Source organism: Sarcophilus harrisii, chromosome 4, assembly GCF_902635505.1.
Source record: "Sarcophilus harrisii chromosome 4, mSarHar1.11, whole genome shotgun sequence".
Lineage (NCBI taxonomy): Eukaryota > Metazoa > Chordata > Mammalia > Dasyuromorphia > Dasyuridae > Sarcophilus > Sarcophilus harrisii.
In genome coordinates this window covers 27692797-27713338 of record NC_045429.1, presented here as the reverse complement: position 1 = coordinate 27713338, position 20542 = coordinate 27692797, and the positions used below count along the sequence as shown (strand labels likewise).

The 20542-nt window shown below is 43.1% G+C and overlaps 1 protein-coding gene across 2 annotated transcripts in view; it reads right to left on the bottom strand.

The window, feature by feature from the left end:
- Positions 1-20542, bottom strand: part of STIL (STIL centriolar assembly protein) — a 46954-nt gene that overhangs the window by 15918 nt on the left and 10494 nt on the right. For both annotated transcript variants that reach the window (XM_023501574.2, XM_012547485.3), the window contains 9 exons: positions 20104-20291; positions 18027-18274; positions 14284-14367; positions 12153-12239; positions 10205-10355; positions 6007-6116; positions 4657-4774; positions 2961-3956; positions 73-229 (listed from right to left, as the gene is read on the bottom strand). In XM_023501574.2, coding sequence (XP_023357342.1) covers positions 73-229; positions 2961-3956; positions 4657-4774; positions 6007-6116; positions 10205-10355; positions 12153-12239; positions 14284-14367; positions 18027-18274; positions 20104-20291 — 2139 coding nt within the window. The remainder of the gene's footprint in view (positions 1-72; positions 230-2960; positions 3957-4656; positions 4775-6006; positions 6117-10204; positions 10356-12152; positions 12240-14283; positions 14368-18026; positions 18275-20103; positions 20292-20542) is intronic.

Here is a 20542-nt window from a genome sequence, read left to right as displayed (position 1 = left end):
TGTGCAAACACCTCAGAGTAATTCTTCCAGGACTCCGAATGAGGCGTTACCTGCGCCTGGAACAGGAGTTACCTGTGCTCACAGCGATGCTCTTCCGCAGCTGCAGGCCAGAAGAAGCCGGCGCCTCCGGGGAGACAAATTCGAGCTGCTGCTCCGCCTGCATGGCACCATCGGCACTGGAAGTCTGGGGGCTGGGGCTCGGAGACTGAGCTTCCAGCAGACGCTGAATCTGGACCAACCAGAAAACAGGCTAATTAACTGGGGAGCAAGGTTACCTGAGTGTGATAACTTAAAAAGGAAACTGAGGCTCTGAGCACTTCTCAGATGGCGCAGCCATCCCCAGAGGGACCCACCAGGAAACACTCATTTACCAAGAGACCCTTTGACTTCAGGGAGCTGTCTCTCAGTCTAAGTCAGTACTATGGAGTCATCATTATTTTTGTTATGAACCTTACTTTTTCCCCCCTGGAAAAAATTCAAGAACCAGAGAATATAATCATGTTGGAATTCCTCCACAACAAGTTATATGGAAAAGCTGGAATGGCAAATAATTTATTATTTTTCCTTATTTAATCCAAAAGGGCACCGTGGAAAAGAACTGCCTTGGAGGTGGGCACACCTGGCCAGTCCTGCCTCTCATCCTCAGTACCCAACTTCTTGGGGCCCCGGCAGATCCAAGTTGCAGCAACATCCATCTATATTGGACCAAGGTCCTGATGGACAGATTCAGATAGAGGAATAAGATGATGTATTGCCAGTAAATACAAGGTGATTTTATGCCAGAGAGTGCTAATAACCGGGGATCCCAGAATTCAGAGAGTGGGAGGGGTCCTCAGCAGCTTCTGGGCTAAGCCCTACCTGAAAGGGATCCCCACTACTTCAACATATCTGACAAAGGGTCATCCAACTTCTGCAGAAACCTAGCCTTGCTCTACCCTTTTTCCCTCTGCCCCAGCTGGCCACCGACTTCTGTAATAGCTCCCATTTTGACATCCAGACCAAGTTCCTCTTTGCAATATCAGGAAAAGCCTGAGCAAGCTGAGGCCCCCCCAAGCAAGAGCAGACCGAGGCCCTTGAGTAGGTCAAAGCCAAGACCCCGAGCTGGTCGAGGCCCAGTTAGGGATCCTACAGGGGCAGGAGAGGAGAAAGAGCACCCTGGACCTGGGGGTTCCTGGGCCAGGAGCCAGAGATGGCAGCACCAACATGTGCCTCAAACAAGATGGTTAATACTCTCGTGAATTTGACTACAAAAAGACTAGCTGATGCCAAAACTTTCTAGACTTGGTGAGACTTCTATTTTAATGGATTGTTATATTAATTCATCCTTGATAGGATTAATATTAATATTAATTTTTTTAAAGTTGCCAACAGATTTCTCTTTGCCAAAATCCAGTCACCGTACACATCACTAATGTGAGCTGGCACATGTCAATCTTTAAAGACGCTTTCTTCTGTTATTTTCTTCCTCTGGATTCCCACCAAAAACCAAACCTGTGAGGAAAATAGCCTACGCTCACTGCAGAAACAACAAGGAAGCACAGAATCTCCAGCTTCGGGGAGACTCCAGAGGCTTCCATAGAGTCCAACACATCCCTGAGCAATACTCCTTTTCCAAACAACCTCCCCATGGGTCATCCAGTAGCTTCTCATCTAACTCTCACCAGGACACAGCCATTCCCTGACAGAAGGAACAGGAGGCATTGCACTTTGGGGCAGCTCTTATAAGCCAGATTATCAGGCTGTCAAATCTGGAGCTATCCCTTGGTCAATTCCCAGTGAAATGAGATATCTATAAGGTGTTAGCACCATACATGGTATACAACAGGCACTTAATGTTTGTCCCCTTCCTTTCCATCTATTACTCCTGGCTGTACTCAGAGGCCAACATACCTATCAAATCCCTCTTCAATATGGCGGCAAATATACTAGCCAGGAAAGAAACCTTGAGGTGTTCCTTTGCCACTGCCCATGTTCCTTCCCAGAAAGGGTGACCCTCTAGAACTAGACCTAGACCTTCAGAAATCCTATCTGTCCATCCCAGGAAACCCAACCCACTCACCAACAGGACTTATGTGTGCAGAATGCCCAACCAAGAGGCACCTGAGCCAACTCTGCTCTCTCTAGGCAGCCCAGGCTCCACTTCATCCGGATTGCCCCCACAAGAGCAGGGTTTGTCCAGCTTGGGCACCTCACACCTCTCCTCCTATCTTCCTCTCCCTTCCATCTCCTGCTCAGGGAATACTAACCCAACTAAATGACCATCATAACCGGCAATGGCATGGCAGCCCACTGCCCTGTGACTTTCCCTACAGTACGTGGGGCCAATAAGTCAGAGTTCCCTCGGATGGCCATCATCCCTCCAGGTGCCGTAGCACTTTAAGCTCTTACAGGGCAGGGCCTTTTGCACGTACGTCCCCAGCACAGACTATGGAAGCAGTTTTAAAAGGCCCAAATACTTAAAGACGGCTATCATGTGTCCCCAGTCTTCTCTCCCTCGCAAAACGTTCCCAGTTCTCTCATCTCATCCCTATTAAACACAAGCTCCAGAACCCTGACCACCCCAGCTATTTTCCTCTCAATACTGTGTCGCTTCTCAGCTACAGGGAGAAGGACATGTTTCCACAAGAGTTACTGTTAAGCTAGCGTATTCAAAATGTGAAACAAATCTTAAAACATTTTGCCTTCAATTCCCAAACACTTTTAAGCAAGGCCAGAGTCTGGCATCCCTTAAAAACAAAAACACAAGGGGCAGCTAGGTGGTGCTGTGGATAGAGCACCAGCCCTGAAGTCAGGAGGACCCGACTGACCTCAGAAACTTAACACTTCCCGGCTGTGTGACCCTGGGCAAGTCACTTAACCCCAATTGCCTCAGTGGGAAAGAAAACAAAACAAAACAACCGCCAAAGGACAAGGTGTATTCATTTTCTAGAGAAGTCGATTATAAATAAAGTCAAGCCCACCTGAGTCTGAAGTAGCTTCAGTTGCCGGTCTTGCTCTTTAAGGAACCTGTAGGCATCTGGAGATAACCCCATCATCCCATCATCGGCTTGCTTGGGTGTGGACATGCATGTGGGGCAAGACTGTGGATTGCTGGCATAGGCCCCAAGCCTCCCCATAGGTGATAAGTCTGAAGTGCTACAGTTTCCCATGCTCCCTTGCTGTCTCAGGATCATGGGGCTGCCTGAAGAACTCACTGAATTATGGCACAGAGCCGGACAGCCATTCGGATGAAAGGGATGGCTACCCTCCTGGAAAGCACTGCTCTGGCCTTCTGGGAAGGGCCCGTGTTTATGCATCCCTGACCAGACATTTATTTGACCACACTGCAGATGTCCATGGTGCTGACAGCAGCTGCAGACATTAGTGGGACAGTAAGATGGAGCTGGAGGAGCAGGCATCTGAAGTTCTATGGGCCTGCCAAAATTCTGGGGTGAAGGAACCAGACCATAGGGGAGCCACTGTGGGGAAGGAGAGGCCTGCCTGGAATCCAGCGGGGAGCACGGTGCCAGAAGGGCCCCTTGACATGTGTTTCCACTGGAGTAAATATGATTTTCTGGGGACTGTTTTGATTTCTGCACTGATGTCTCAGGAGACAACGGTTTGGGGAGCCCCGAGGGAGGTGTAGATGAGCATGATGGCCCTGAGGGACTCCGGGTTGGGGGCCCGACTCGTCTGTGGGGAGGTGACTGCTTTTCTCTGAGTGCCTTCACAGAAGGGGCTCCCGGGCCGGACTGACTCGGGAGCCGGCCCAAAAGGGGCTCCTCGGCTTCACGCACAGGGCTCTGCTTCTGGTCACAATGCTGAGGAAATGAGCTCATCTGTCCTGGATACTGCAGCAACGAAGGGCTAGTCTTGCAATTTGCCATTTTCCTCTCACCAGGTGATGGGCTTGACTCTATAAAACTCCCATCCAAAACCAGAGAGAGCTCAGGAACTGAAGGATGGATGGCAGATACCTGGAAATAACAAGGGGAATGGGGGGGAGGGGGGTTGTGTGTAAGAGGAGGGAGAGCCAGAATTAGTCAGTTCTTCAGGACCTGTCACTTTATTCAAGGACGGTCAGCAGTAAGCACACAAACTCGAGGCAGCACATCTTCAAGGGTTGGAGGTTAGCATGGTTTAAATGAAGGGCCCTACATATCTGCCCTCCCTCAGGACAAGGTCACTGGGTATCACCCCCTCCCTTGATCAAAGCCAAGGCAGTGGCTGCCAGGGCGATGCTATTGAGAAGGAAGGAACAGATCCAGCCTCTTCCTGGAGTAATCTAATCTAACCCCCCCCCCCCCCCCCCCCCCCCCCCCCCCCCCCCCCCCCCCACCAGCGGGGATGTACATGCCCCAAGGCCTTCTCCAAAGAGAGCCGCTCCACCTCTCTAACTTGATCAGCTTCCATTTTTGTAGTTTTAATCAAAGAACCACGTGACACGATTAGTGCCAGGATTACCATTCCCATTTTACAGAGGAGGAAACCAAGGAACACAAAGACTACGTGGCCCATCCAAGCCACCAAACCAGAAACCTTGCTTGTAAAGGGAACCGCAAAGATTAGGAGGAAGAGGGGACACAGAAGCCTTGCAGCTTTTGCCCTAACAGAGGCTAGCACTCTGCGTTAAGGCTCTCCCCGGGGAAGCCCCGCTGCCCTTCCAGGCTAGAATACCTTCTGACTCGCTGGGTGAGGATTAGGGACAGGTCTTGGAGACAAATCTTCATCTTCCACACCAGAATCATGGTCACTTACAGAGACTTGCTGCCCCGGGGGTAACTTCTGGGAAGCCCTGCAGGAGAAGGAGATTAGAAAGATTAATCAGTCACACAAGGGGCTCTCTGGGAGCCACTGATGAGCCCAATCACAAAAACAGTGAGAAATCCTCTCCCATGATTGTTCCTTGTAAGTAGCAGGGTAGTACTGAGGGGCCTTAGGGCCAGCTGGATGTTATATTGAAAGAAAAGTGGGGAAGGAGGCCTTACCAGACCTTCTAGAATCTGCTCAAGAAGTCAAGTCAGCAAACACTTATTTTATTTTTCTTTGTCAAAAGATACATTTATTTATGGGAAGAAGTTTCAGACAAAATGAAGAGGTAAGACAGATACCAGTTAAGTATGAAATAAATTTGGGAGAGCAGATAGTTAGCAAGGAAAGAGGTTTTAACAATTAACAGTGGAAAAGTTCCCCAGTGAAACTCTCTGGTAACCAGGAGAAATGGAATGCTGAAAGCATTTATCAAATACCTAGTGTATACCAGAGACTGGGTGCCTATAAAGAATTAGGCAAAAGGTAGTCTCTTCATTTCCCAAACAAACTCAAAGAATATATTTTAATATTATTATTTTTAAAAAAGGAGGAGGTCGAGGGGGGAAGAACCTGAAATTTGAATTGAGACTGAGACAAACTAACTCTTACTGATTTATGATCCCATGATCACATCATCAATCTGGGAGCCCAATCACACAAGCAGTGAGAAATCCTCTCTGATGATTGTTCCTTGTAAGTAGCAGGGTAGTACTGAGGGCCCTTAGGGCCAGCTGGACGTTATATTGAAAGAAAAGTGGGGAAGGAGGCCTTACGAGTCCTTCTAGAATCTGCTTGCGTGATTGGGCCACATCATCAATCTCATTATCCCTCTATGGGGAGGAAAGTGTTTTGGGAACTTGATAGCACAGTAGGAATGGGAGGTGTTCAAAAGATTCAAGAAATGCTCATTCCTGTGTATTATGATAAGCAAGGCAGACTGCAAAGCACTTTTATCAGTCAATTCATCCATCCATCCACCCATTAGCGAGCATTTACTCAGTTTCTGTGCACTGAGGACAGTCACAAAGCCTGCCTGAAGGAAGCTTACATTCCATCAAATCATCAAGGTTTCTCTTGCTCCATACAAAGATGGAATATTCATATTCATAGTCATAAAACAGCTATAAGGTGATGGGAGCATTTTCATCAGAAAAGCTTACAGGAAAGATTTGGGACATGAACTTTTCAATATGAAATCTTAATATGTTCCCTTACCTTTTCATGGCATGACTCCTGGAGACTTGGTTAAAGAACGCTGCTTCTGCAGTTGGGTTTTCTGAACTCAGTTCAAAGTGCAGAGCACTCTTCTGGGAGGGCTCAACATTCTGAAATGGAAAAGCCAGGAGTTAGAGGAACAGAAACACAGTCACAGCCACCTCTAGACTTTATGACTAGGACACAGATGACTAATGGGAGCGAGCTCTCCCACCAAAGAAATGAGTGTTGCTCTTCATCACCACCCTTGAGTCACAGGCTTGGTCTGGTTCTGAGAAACCAAAAGCAATCAAGTAGCTGCCACCCAGAGAGAGACAGAGAAAAGGGGAGAGACAGAAAGACAGAGAGGCAGAGAAAGAGAGACACAGACAGAGAGAGAAAGGACAGAGAGAGAGAGAGACAGAGACAAAGACAGACACAGACACAGAAAATACAGAGAGAGGGAAGGAGAAATACAGAATGAGAAAGAACAGAGAGAGGGTGGCAGAGAAAAGGAAGCAGGGGAAAGGAAATGACCCAACTTGGGCATTTCTTTTCTTAATCCAAGACTGATTAATTCTTGTTCCAAGAGGGAAAAGACATATAATACAACTCATTAAAATGACAATTGGTCTGCATAATTCTAAAGCTACATGACAGCAAATACAGGGTTAAGAAAAACACGTGTAAAGACAGAGAGCTTCAAACTAGAGACAAGTCACTATTGTGAATATAAATGGCCTATGACCAGGACTCAAAATTATCCCCCATAACTGACCACTGAAGAGGTTCCAAATTTCTTCCTACATGGTCTATGACGTGACACCAAGAATCCCCAGAGAAGTCTCTTAAAGAGATCCAAATACTGTGTCAGGCCCTGGAGATTCCAGATAAAAAGAAACCTTCATTCTCTTGGGGCACACAACCACGTAAACAAGTCCGTAAAAAGGTCTTTCCTTGGAGGAGATTCTAATCGTTGTGGGGCTCCTACAGAGAGAGGGCAGGGTTTGAGAGGAGCACTGACAGAAATTAGGTGAGGAATGAACACATTCCAGATATGAGGAAGGCCAGCCCGGGTAAAGGGCAGAGGCGGGGATGTCATGTGGGGAGGAGCAGAGGCCACTGTGGACAGACCCCAGAGGGCATATCCAGAATTCAGGGCCAGAAGAAACCTGGAGAAATGGGTGGCAGGGAGCCAAGCCACAAAGAGCTACTTGGTTTAGAGTTTGGATTTTGATCGTAGAGGTAACAGGAGTCCATTGAACTTGGCTAAGCAAGGAAGTGATAAGGTCTGATCTGTGCTTTGAAAAAGAAGAAAAGATGAGAGATGAGGAGACAAATACAAAAATCCAGGCAAGAATATAAGGATCTGCAGCTGGGATGGACTTGGTTCTTTTCAACAATGAGGTGATTCGGGCCAATTCCAACAGACTTGTGATGGAGAAAGCCATCTGTATCCAGGGAGAGGACCAGGGGCACTGAATGTGAACAGAGAATACTATTTTCACCCTTTTTTGTTGTTGTTCTTGTCTGTTTGCTTGTTTTTTTTTTCCCCTTTAATCTGATTTTTCTTGCACAGCATGACAAAAATAGGAATATGTTTAGAAGCAATGCACATGTTTAACCTATCATTGGATTGCTTGGGGGGTAGGGGGAAAGGAAGAAAAATTTGAAACACAACGTTTTACAAAGGTGAATGTTGAAAATTATCTTTGCATATATTTGTAAAAATAAAATACTAATAATAAAAAAAAAAGTCCAGGCAAGAATATCTTGGGTGGAAACTACATATACACATGGGGTTTTGTGTTTATGTGCACAGAAAGTGGGGGGGAAGGGAGGGTGTAGTATGTGTGTGTGTGTGTGTGTGTGTGTGAGAGAGAGAGAGAGAGAGAGAGAGAGAGAGAGAGAGAGAGAGAAAGAATATGAATGTCCTTTCATAACATCTGGCAAGTGGCTAGATGCATAAGGTGAAGGAGAGTGAGTGAGGCATCCAGGATGGCTGGAAGTTTGGAGCTTACAAAGATGGGAGGCCCTTGCTAGAGAGAGGCAATTCAGTTGAGGGGTCAACTTTGGAGGAAAGATGAGTTTTGTTTTGGACCAGCTGACTTCCAGGTACCTATGGAACATTCAGTATGAAAGTTCCATCAGACACATACAGGCCTGGAACTCACAAAAAAGAAGCGAGGCGGATACAGAGATCTACAAGTCATGTGCAGGGAGATGATAATTATACCCATGGGAGCAGATAAGATCACCAAGAGAGATCGAAGAGGGGGGAGGATAGAAATCTTGGGGTTAGGGGTAGAATATGGGTAGTGAGCCAGCAAAGCAGCCTGGGAAAGATTGGTCAGCCAGAGATCTCTGCAACAAAAACCCAGAGAGATTCTCTTCAAAGTGAAGGCTACAGAAAGGTCAAGAAAAGTCTACTAGATCTGGAAACGAAGAGATCTCCTCTAACTCTAGAGACGGCAGTTTCAGCTTAGTGAGGGATGAGGTCAGAAGTGAGATTATAAAGAGTTAAAGTGTGTGTGCACTGTGTGTGTGTATGTATTGTCTCTGTGTGTGTACAAGTGTGTGCATGTGTTTGCACAAACATTTTCTATCTTCACTTTGCCCTCTGGTTCTGGGAGATCCTGACAATTTTAGTGAGTGAATTCTTAGTTTCCAGGAAGGCCACTGATGTGCGAGTCTTCTCTCCTAGACATGTGTTCCCAGGCGTGCTCTTTACTAACAGATAGTTCCTTCAGTCTCTCCAGCTTGCCTCTGCATGGAGCCGCTGCTCTGGGCTAGTCTCACTTCCCAGGAACCCATAACTTAGGGAAAGTTCCTCACTTTTTTCTCTAAGCAGTTCTCATGCTCTCCTTAGGAGTTTCAAGTATTTCTCTTGGTTCATCTGATCTAGGGATCTGTGTGGTTCTTGTAGACAATCTCCATTTTCCTGAGTCTCTTTGGACAGTTTTTATGGAGTCATCCTCCCCAGTTTTGAACATGTCCAGGTTTTCACTCATTCTTTATGCTAGACAGTGTTTGCTTGAAGCTATTCTTCTCATCAGCTTTAGTTACAGCCAAGGAGTTTTGTGCTGTAGCCAGGTTCTATTACGCTTTTGGGTGAGATGTCCACTTGCTTGGCCTCACCTTGGGTGCCCTGAGCTCCTGAGAAGACTCCCACCCCTCAGATTTTTGAGACTGCAAATACTGTCTTTTTAGGTTCCTTGATTGTATCTTAGGCAGAATTTTGGGCCCTCATCACACCTGCACTGTTAGCTGCTTCTTCCCAACAGTTCCAGAGCCTCTACTCTGGCAACTTCTGGCTCAGAGAACTCTGGGTCTTCCCTGATGATGATGGGACTCCCTTGGGTTTGCTTGCCTGTACTGGCACTGAATCTGCTAGTTGCCCCCTTTCTACTTTCCCATGGATTGCTTGCTGACGTTTTGTGCAGTGTTGGGATCCAAGAAGTCATTTGCTGCAGCTTCTCATTGGTTTGGGGGCCATAATCGGACTTTTGCTAAGCAAGGGTTGGGGGTGCTGGGCAGCTCTTCTCTAAGCTGGCACTTGCTGCCACCTTACCCACCAGACATGCTCTAACTAGATATTCCTGTGATCTATGTGGGTTTAAATTATGCTCAATAACACATTGACCCAAGTGAAAAAAAAAAAAAAAAAAAAACCCTCAATTCTTTCAAGTTGACAGAAAGTATTTCAATACCATCAAAGCAGTAGGAGGGCAAGACAGGCCAGGCCCTGTAGCCTGTCCTCTCCACAGAATAGACAATGTCACAGACACATATGTGTCACTGGCCTGGTTTTTAGAAAAGCCAAGCCAGGGGTCCATGAAAGCAGTCTCAATGATGAACTTGTTCTGGTTGCAACCATCTCCCTGAAGGCCTATGAAACCTAACATAAGTGGAGAGCTTAACAATGATGCACGAGTCCTGAATGGCCAAGGATACTGATTTAATACCAAAGATACTTCTAAAAGATCCAAACATCAAGTGTAAGTTGCTAAACTACTACCATAAATCCTGAGTGACACGGTAACCTTGGGCAAGTCACTTTACCCTGTGTGTCTCAGTTTCCTCATCTGTAAAATTAACTAGAGAAGGACATAGCAAACCAGTCCAAGATCTCTGACAAGAGAATCCCTAATGGGATCACCAAGTCAGACATGGCTGAAAGGACTGAACAACATCAATGGTAAGGAACTAAACCACTTACTTTGAAAAGGTGTAAGGTCTCCCTGTTGGTTAGTAACTGAAAGCGCAGGTCGCTTCCCTGGCCACTTTGGAGAACACACTCATAAAACTCAGGCTCTTTGTGTGTCAGGGAGTAGAGAATGATGACAAAACTCCCAGATTCGGAAAAAACCCTACAAAGAACATATCATATGATTAGAACTTATTTAGTATGTAAGTATACAGGAAAATCTTCTGAAAAAGTTACCCAATTAATAAGAATGACTGAATACTGTCATTAATTAAAGCTCAAAGTGGATTTTTATATCTTTATTATACTTTTCATGATTAATTTATTCAACTGATATTATTCAACAGACCTTAAAATATGCTGAAGAACAGCAATTTAAAACTGTTTTATATGGAGGCAGCTAGGTGGTACAATGGACAGAGCACCAGCCCTGAAGTCAGGAGGACCTGAGTTCAAATCTGGCATAAGACATTTAACATTCCTAGCTCTGTGATCCTGGACAAGTCACTTAACTCCAATTGCCTCAGCAAAAAACAAACAAACAAAAAATAACTGTTTTACATTCCCAATGTGAAGGTTGCCTTTTTAGGCCCACTGGGTATTCAGAGACATACCCCTACCACATCCAAACATCACATATCCCAAGAAAATTACACATAATTCTAATGGTTTTCAACCTAGTAAGAAATGTAATTTAAGATGATGATGATGGAAAAATACCATTCATGTACCTAATTATAATTTATTTTGAATCTCTTTATTTCCAGTAACAAAGTGATTAAAAGAACATAAAAATTACTTTTAAAGCTTCTTGGAGCCTCAGCTCCTTCATTTATAAAATGAGAGGGCTTAAGTTATTTCTAAGATCTTTTGTAGCTCCCAAATTCTATGAACTGACAAACCACAGATCTTGCAGGCCCGTTACCAATATTAGTTACCAATAAAGGAATCATTTTAACTCAGAACATCCACCTATATGAATAATATAGGATAATAGGATACACTGAGGCAAATTTAAATAGATGGAATTGAATCAATGTATGCTTCTAACAACTGACTAAATGCACGTCTAAGACCGTCCTGGCTAATAAGTCCAGAGAGGCACCTCACGAGCAATCTCTTGGGAAAGAATCCTTTGCCCGAGCAAATGGTGGCCTGCTGTAGCTTGGGGTGGGGAGAGAGAGGAAAACAGTCTAGAACTTAAACTATAACAAAAAATTAATTTAAAAGAAAGAAATGAATTCCAAGTGTTGGACATGGCAAACACTGAATAACATCTCACACACAAAAGAACCCAAAGTGAATCTATTAACAGAGAGAGAAACAACTGGTTCCTGATGTGGGATTCATTCACAGTCTGTGTGGTTACACTGTTAACTTGTTTGAGCAAAGAGAAAAACTGATAGAAATTAGAAGAATTAAAAAGAAGGAAAAGATTTTGCACACAACTACTATAATTCTATCTGAAACAATTTAAGTTAGTTATTGGTGCCAAAAATGAAGAAATGAGTGAAAGAAAAAACAGATTTTGACAATAATAATTTCACATAGACGTTTGATCAATGAAAAGCAACAGTCCAGAGCAAGGATCCCAAGTACTTAAAAAGTGACGAGTTAGCCACACAACTTCTTTGCCAAACATGTGTCCGAGGCCTGTTTGAAAATCTGTCAGGTTTCTGCAAATGACATTCTACATCAGCCCCACCTCTCTGCCATCTCACACCTGGTTCCAATATGTAAGCCAAAGGAGATCAATAACTTCTCTCCTAAAATTTCCTCCTACCATGCTATTCACATGTTGGATTGACATAAGGAGTGAATTCTCAGGACTTGGCACCAGGTCTATATAAAGGGAGTGACTCAGGCAGGCCCTGCTCAAGTATAGAATGGCCCGGATGATCCGAGGTCCCTTCCAAAGCAAATTCTGTCAACCAACAGATGGCAAGAAAACCTCACTTACCTCTCTTGAACTGCAGCACTGAACATATAGCGCAGGCAAAACACCCACACTCGGGGGCTATGGATGTGAGTGATACCAGACAGCCAACTGTGAAAAGGGAAAGGGCAAAAAGAATTACACAACAAGCATCGTGAGGGGTAGAGAGAGCACAGAAGGGAAGAATATCTCTGTCTCTGCTCTCCTCTCCCCTCTCTCTCTCTCACACACACACACACACATTTACAAAAGAGAATCCAATAAATAACAATAATAAAAATCACACTGCACGCTGTTTGGCCTCCACCTGGCAGCCTGACCACTCTAGCTGACTGGGGATGAATTATTCAGTCGCAGACATTTTCAAACCTCGCCCCCACGTATAGATGGAGTACCCCAATCCACAAAACCACAGATCCTAAAGTAGCAAAGACCCAACAGGTCCTTAACACAAGGAAATATTGAAACTGCATTCTGATGATCAAAGAAGGAGGGAGGGATGGAGGGAGCCACTAATGGCCACCTCCTGCCAGTAGGAAAAAGAGCAAGGATGGGAGGAGGAAGCTGCCAAACTAGAGAAACAGACTTGGCTGTTTTTGTGAAGGAGTTTCGAAGCAGGCCCTCACAAGTTGGAGCTGTCACGGAGGCCACCAGAGGGAGCAGCTGTGCACACTGCCCAAACAGCTCTTCACCCAAATCCTTCAGAACAAAGATCCAGGCCCATCTGTCCTTACAGATTTCCTCCACCATTACATCCCAAGGAGGCTTCTTTAGTCAGACCATTCGCATTTCTATGAGCACTGAGGCACAGAAACAGTCCCGGGAGGTCTGCGGTGTGAGTGCTGTGCCCACTTTGGAGCTGGGTCTAAGTGGCTGCGGGCAGACAGGCCGGGGGTACTGGGAGTGTGGTCACTCTGGGAAGCCCTTTGGAACTGTCCTACTGATGCTGAAGCCATGCAATCCTTCTGAGGCTTCCCTTCCAAGGAGCTCGAGAGGCTCTGCTTCCTGTGACTACAGGCAGTCCAGGTACTCAGGGAGGGCCGGACAAGCACAGTCTATGAATGGGATGGAACATAAGTGTATTGCCACAGATGATGAAGGGCATGGGTTCAGAGAAACTGGGGAATGGACTCAAGAGGGAAGCGGGGAGAACAATTTATACGCTGATATAAGACTGACAAAAAAAACAATTCTGAAAGAGAAAGTGCTCTAAGTAGATCCAAGGACCCAGCATAATTCACAAGTCTGACAGCGTAATTTAGGCTTTCCACCTTCCAGCTGGAGTGCAGAAGGACAAACAGACCTACAGGAATCTCTTTTGCTTGATGAAACTTATTTGTAATACAGAAAGGACTTTTATTGAGAGAAAAGCAACAACGATAGCCCTCCAAAAATAAGAAAAAAAGACAGGCAGTATAGTGTCAGAATTACCACATTAATGTTATACTTTCAAAAATCCCAATTTGTACTTAATAGAAATTCAAAGTTTCATATATGATCCTACTTTTCTATTCTTCTTTGTCTGGAAATGCTTGTTTGTCTATGTTTCCAAGTTAATAATAATAATTTTAAAATATTTTAAAAGGAGAGAGGTATTAAAGACTTAGAGCTTGCATCTTTGAAAGAGAAAGTTTGTGGTTGGGTCAGAATTTGAACCTACAGCTCTCTCTCTTTTTTAATTAAAGCATTTTAATTTCAAAACATATGCATGGATAATTTTTCAACACTGACTTTTGCAAAACCTTGCTGAACCTACATCTCTTGACTCCAAGCCCTACCCTCTCTTTCCACTGACACCATGTTTGTCTCCCCTACTTCTCTTTTCAATCTCCTCTTGAACTAGATAACAAATCACCTCAAGAGCAAAGACTGTTTTATGTACTCCTATATATCCTCACAGGAGCTGACAACAGGTCCTGCAATGTAAGTGCTCAATAAACCTTTCCTGAATATATTCCTGTGCGAATCTCCCAACCCTATCCTACCCAGGATGATTAAAGCGATCCAAATGGTAACTAAAATCTTTTGATGTCCTGCTACTATTTGTTTCCTTTTAAATTAATCAGGAGCACTTCTTAAAACACTATTTGTAAGTATGGCTGCTTCTTATATGTGTTTTGGCAAAAACGCTTTCCATAAATAATGCAACACTTACATTCCAACTAATGGCAGAGAATAAACCTTGGGGTCTGATTCAAGCAACAGTAACAGCTTGCGTGTTTCATCCATTGTAAGATAACTGAAAGAGAAGGACAGGTATTTCATTTTTAAATGAAAGCTACTGGGATATACACTATACTTTTATCCACAAAAACGTCTTACCTACTAGAGAGAAACAAACTGTAAACAAGAAAGGAGAGTATAAAATAGCCTCTCTCAATAAAAAATTATGTAAGTGGCAAGTTTGGACACTTGTATTCCAAGATCTTTGATCCCTTAATGTGGTATTTGTTCAATCCTGACTATGGCTTCTTGGTACTTGAATTCTTTCTTTCTGGCTGCTTCCAGTATTTTTTCCTTTGATGTCTCTCAGCTTTGCTTTTAACATGCCTTAGATACCTTCTTGCCCTGGAATATTGTGTTGTTCTCTTCTTTTGTATAATATAATGGTTCTCTCTGGGAGCAGGTTTCTTGGGGAAGTTTTCGGGAGGCAGCCTTAGTTTCAGTTCAAAGTAATAATCACTCCAAATGCAGCTAGGAGTTAAAGCTCATAACAGCTCAGTTAGCTTTCTTTGGTTCTGACAGCTCTTGTTGCTAGCTTCAGCCTCTCTCTGAATCATGGTTCTGCCCGACTGCAGATTAGCTTCTCAATCTCCCCAACTGAATGCTCATTCTGTCAATCTTCCAAAGTGACTTCTGGCTCTAGCTCAACTCTCACTAGTGGCTTCTTCTGAAATGACTCATTGACTGATGCTCTTTTTATGCTCCATGTAACAGATTGATTCCTCCTCCAAGAGTGGGATTATGGGAGGTGTGAATTCACAAAGTTACAAAGTTAACTTTGTGTATATCTCCCCTACTTGTGAACTCCAATGTGTGAGCTCTAATGTGTAAACTCTTAAAGGTGCAAACCCAAGCACACAAGCATTGCTTCCATCAATTCCACTTAGTACCGTGTTTCAAGTTCTGGCCCATAACATCTCCTTGTAGGATCAGATCAATCATACTGAACCATGCTAAATTTGATAATTATTGTATCTATCAATTCTAATGACTTAACACTTTGTAAGGATTCCAACAGAATATCAATCAATCTATGTAGCTCCCTTCTTCCTCCTGGCACCTTCATTTGGAAAGGGGCCTGGGACAACTAGCCTTCCTTTGTCACCAGGCTCTCCTTTCCACTGTCTGTTCTTTACCACATGTTCCTGCATGGGGGCCCTTTCATTATTCTTGGGAATTTTCATTGTAGGGTTCCTTTCAGGAGTTGATCAATGGGTTCTCCCTATTTTTATTTTGCCCTATGATTATAACCAACTTGAACAATTTTCTGTTATGATTTCTTAAAGTAGGATGTCCTGGTTTTAATTTTGGTCATGATTTTCAAGTAATATAATTAATCTTAAATTATTTTTCCCTGATCTGTTTTCCAAGGTTTCCCCCCCCCCCCCCGCCCCCTTTTAATAGTCAATACCTACAATGTCTTCAATGTTTTATGCTTTATCTTTGGTGTTTTTTTTTTTTTTAAATATTTCTTTTTCTCTGGTAGAAATATTCATTTCCATTTGGGCTATTCTAATTATGAAGGCAGCTAATTATCAAGCAGTGGATAGAAAAGTAGGCCTAGAGTCAGGAAAATCTCAATTCAAATTCTGCTTCAGACACAAGACCTATATGACCTGGACAAGTCACTTATTCTCTCAATGTCTCAGTTTCCTCAACTGAGGATCCTCATTTGAATATCCTCAAATGAGGATAATAACACCTGCCTCACAAATTTGTTGTGCGGATCCAAAGAGGAAATATTTTTTAAAGGTTTAGCACAATGCCTGGCATGTAGTAGGTACTTAATACTTACTCCCTTCCCTTCCCTTAAAGGAGTTCATTGTTTGGGTATGGTTTTGTACTTTTTTGTGTTAAGTTCTTAATTTTTCCCAGTCTTTCCTTCAAAATTCTCATTTCAATTTTTTTCAATTTTCATTTCATTTATAAAATCAATTTTCTTTTCTTTTTTTTTAAAGCTTTATAAACATTTATTAATGTGCCAAGCACTTTGCTAAACGGAGGCTAGAATCAAAAATGAAAGTCTCTTCTTTCACGAAGCTTACTTTCAACTGGGGAAAAACTACATTTCGTATACATATAACAGTATTTTATATAAAATCAATTTTCAATTCTTTTTCTTTTTAACTCTTGCTTTTTTTCTTATAGAAATTTTAACTGAACTTGCATCTAAGCTGTGTTTTACTTTGAGATTTTGCTTGTAGACATTTTGAGTTATTCTGTTCTAAGTCTGTATCATAGACAACACAATCATCATAATAGTGGACTGTATGTCCATTATATAGAAAAATAGGGATATTAATACCCTATTGGTGGAACTGTGAACTGATCCAACCATTCTGGAGAGCAGTTTGAAATAATGTCCAAAGGATTATAAAACTGTACATGCTCTATGATCCAGCAATACCACTGCTAGGCCTGTATCCTGGAGAAATAAAAGGAAATGATGTGCATCTACTGTTTTACCAAAAGGTCTGTTTTCTAGGAGCCTCTTCAACATTTGTTACTTTTCTTTTTTGCCAACTTTATCAATACCACTAATATAAAGGTGAATTCCAGAGAAGCTTTAATTTGCATTTTTCTAATTTCTAGTGAGTTGAAGCATTTTTTCATATGGCTATTGAGAGCTTGGTTCTTCCATAGAAATTTGCCTTTCATCACTTAAATCATTTAAAAACTGGGTAATGATTCTTATTCTTACATATTTGAACCGTTTCTTATCTATCACGGAAATAAGATTTTTTTTATATTTTGCCCTCGTTATCTGCCTCTATTTAATTTCCTAACAAATCAGTTTAACATGATTTAGAAATCTAAGTGTGATAAAGAATAGTAGAAAGATGGAGAAATAGTAGAAAGAACTCCAAGTTGAGAGTCCGAGGACTTGGGTCTGAATCTCCACTCAACTCCCTGTTTGGGCCAGTCCCTTCTCCTATGTTGAAGGAAATTTTTCCCTCTGTAAAAGAATAGGTAGGTTCAGAGACGAACAGGAAGGAACAAGATGATCTCTTCCCAATTCTAGTTCTGGATCTCAAGGAATAGCAACACAGCACCGATGCTTATGGTATCTAGTTTACACACTTGCATAAAAAGATGCAAGCTGATAGTGTTCTCCCCATCACTATCTTGGGTGGCTATCTAGTTCAGGAAAGTAAAGCCCCATTATTGAAGTCAGTTTGGCCATTAAGATGGGTGTCCTAAACAGATTAGGACCTGGGCTGGTTTTATTCAAAGGCAAGCAAAGAGCCCAGAAACCTTTACAAACACGCCAATCTAGTCCAAGTATCCAAATATACCACGCAAGAGCAGGGCAGATAGGCTAAGTAATAATGGCAGAACTGTTGGGTGCTGAGGGCTGGACTAATGAACTCTGGAGTCCTTCTGGAAGAGAGACTTGCCAGCTCATCTGCTGAGCATCCTTTCAAATCCTAAGTCTATGGTTTTCTGAATATGGGCAGTGTCTACTCAGAAGAAAATTTGATATCCTTTTACCATTCCTGACTTTTCTTGGAGGAAAAATAAAATATGTAACTGTTAAACAAGTACCAAACTTTGTACATATTGAGGTAATTTCCCTTCACCTTTCACAGTTGCCTGAACTATCGTAAAACTGCCCCAGTTATTTAGGCAGCCTGTACAATACAAATATTTCAGGTGAATATACTTATTACTTACCCACACTTACAGGTCCCCTGAATTTGAGCAATGTTCATATGACTGTTCAAGTTTCTTGCCAGAGCTGTTGGAATAATGGGGAGCGGCTTCACAGGAGTGCATCGAAAGGAATTGGCTGGAGTCACTGCTGCCCAGTGGAAATCAAACTGTAGATTGTCCAGGTGCTCCCTGGAAGTGAGTCGAGCTCTCAAGGGGAGCAGCTTGCAGAAGTCCAGAGAGTCTTTGCCACACAAATGGTGCTGCAGAGCCTGTGAGAAAACATGCCATCAACGTCTACCCCAGGAGACAATGACAACAGCCCATGGCACTTGGAAGCTGCTTTTCTCCTCAGCCATGAGTGATTGATTTCCAGCACAAACAGGAAACACCAAGGGATTGGGGTCTACCACCTGGCAATTCTCTCTCATTTTTTCTTCCTTGTAACCAGGAGGATTGGGACAAAAAATACTGCAGTTAACAAACACTAACATGCCTCCTGTGCTGCCTGCCACCAGCAGGACCTCCCCCAGATACTCCATCTAAAAACCTTTGTCTACGTTGACTCGTTCGGCAGAGTATGGTTTCACTGTGTGTCCTCTGGACTGGTGAGGTCACATCTGGAGGATCAGGATTAGTCAGAGACACCACATTTTTAAATAAGACCAACATATTGGAAGATATCCAGAAAAAGGACCACCTGAATGGGGAAGGGCCTGAAGCTACTCCACCTGGAGAAGGACACAACAACATTCTTCAAGTGCCCTGAGGGGCACTCAAGTGGAAAATAATAAGACTTGTTCTGTGTTGTTCCCAAAGACAGGAGTAGTATTATTAATTACAAGTTACAGGAAAGTTGATTTGGAGGCACTCTAATAATTTACTACCTAGTGAGGTAGTGAGCTCTCCATTAATGGAAATCTTCTTGCAGACTACTGGTCAGGGATTCAGCTTCCTTACACAGTACTAGGGCCTGGACTCAAACTCTAGAGCTCCTTCTGGTTTTTTGCCTTATTCACCACTTCCCAAAAGTGCTTTCCATCTTTCTGGCTTTCCACAGTAACTTGGAAATCCTATCTCCTAGGAGGACTAGTTCCATTCATTAATTCCACTCATTACCTGAATGTATTTATCAAGCTGGGACACAGAAACAAAAATAAGGCAGTCCCTGCCCTCAAGAAGCTTACATTCTTTGGGAAAGGGAAGGAGGAGTAACAAGACAAACAAAAACAGAACTAGTAAGCATATGCAAAGTAATTTCCATGAGGAAGGACAGCAGCCCTCTCACCCTCCTGCTATATTACCAATGACTGAAAACACACTCAATTTAAAAGACAAACTCTTAACTCTGGCCAAGTTCTCTTCCGATGCTACAATGGGGCCAACCAACCAAGCCAAGGCTTTGGGGAGATATCAGGGACAGGCCATTTCTGTTGTCCCAGGGGCCATCATACTAAGGGCAGAGACTCATCATTAAAACTGGGGCAAAATGACAGATCTGCTCAGCCACAAAGAACATAAAACTACATGGGAAAAGAGCTGCCATCAGTATCAGGAAGAAAAAGCAACACTAATAAATCCTAGGTCCCATCTTTAGTTAGCAATGAACATACTTACTAAGAAGGACAAGGTCAAGCTACAAAAAAGCAGCTTTGTGTGCTACAGGACACAAGACCAATTATCAATGTCTTAGAAACCTCCAGAGTGTGCATGGTGAGAACTGGGACAAAAAAAAGCACTGGTTCTTATTTGAAATTGGATACCAGCTACCCAACTATTAGTAAACTCAGTCCTCACCTCAAAGGGTTAAACTCCCATGTTACTATTCAGGGATCAGAGGACCATACTAAGAACTAGACCTCCTCACTCTCAACCCCAAGAGTGATCCAGAAAATGGTTTCTAAACATAGTTTTTCAAAGCCCTGCAATTATCAGATATCCCTGTTTCTTTCCAATTTATTTACTAGAAAATTACTTAGAATACCAAATTCAACCTCATTTTAAGTTGAACCAGATGTAGAGAGCTTTTTGGTCCAGTTTCCATTTTGGTCCTTTCTCTCAATTAATTGAGATTAATCATATATTACCAAGGGTGGCTTACCTTAAAAATTGAGCTAAAGTCTTCAGCATTGTGGATGATCATGTCTGTGGGGCAAAGTCCCTCTGTGTTAACTGTACATGGAATCACAAAGTCTCCAGGCAAAGGAGCAGTGGGGACTTTTCTGAGACATCCAGACACTTCTCGGCCAGGATCAAAACGGTCTATTTTCAGCTTCACACCTTCCTCATCTAAAAAATCCAAAATTTTTTGTTCACAATGCTAATCCATGGAACTGCCATCTCACCATCATCATCATCATCAAGCATTCATTAAGCACTTACTATATACCAAGCATTGTGCTAAGTGCAGAAAATACAAAGAAATAGAAACAATTCCTGCCCTGATGGAGTTCCCAATCCAGTGGGAGAGAAAACAGTGACCAATTACATACAAACAAGAAGGAGGGAAGGTGCATGGAAGGTAATGTTGCAGGGAAGGT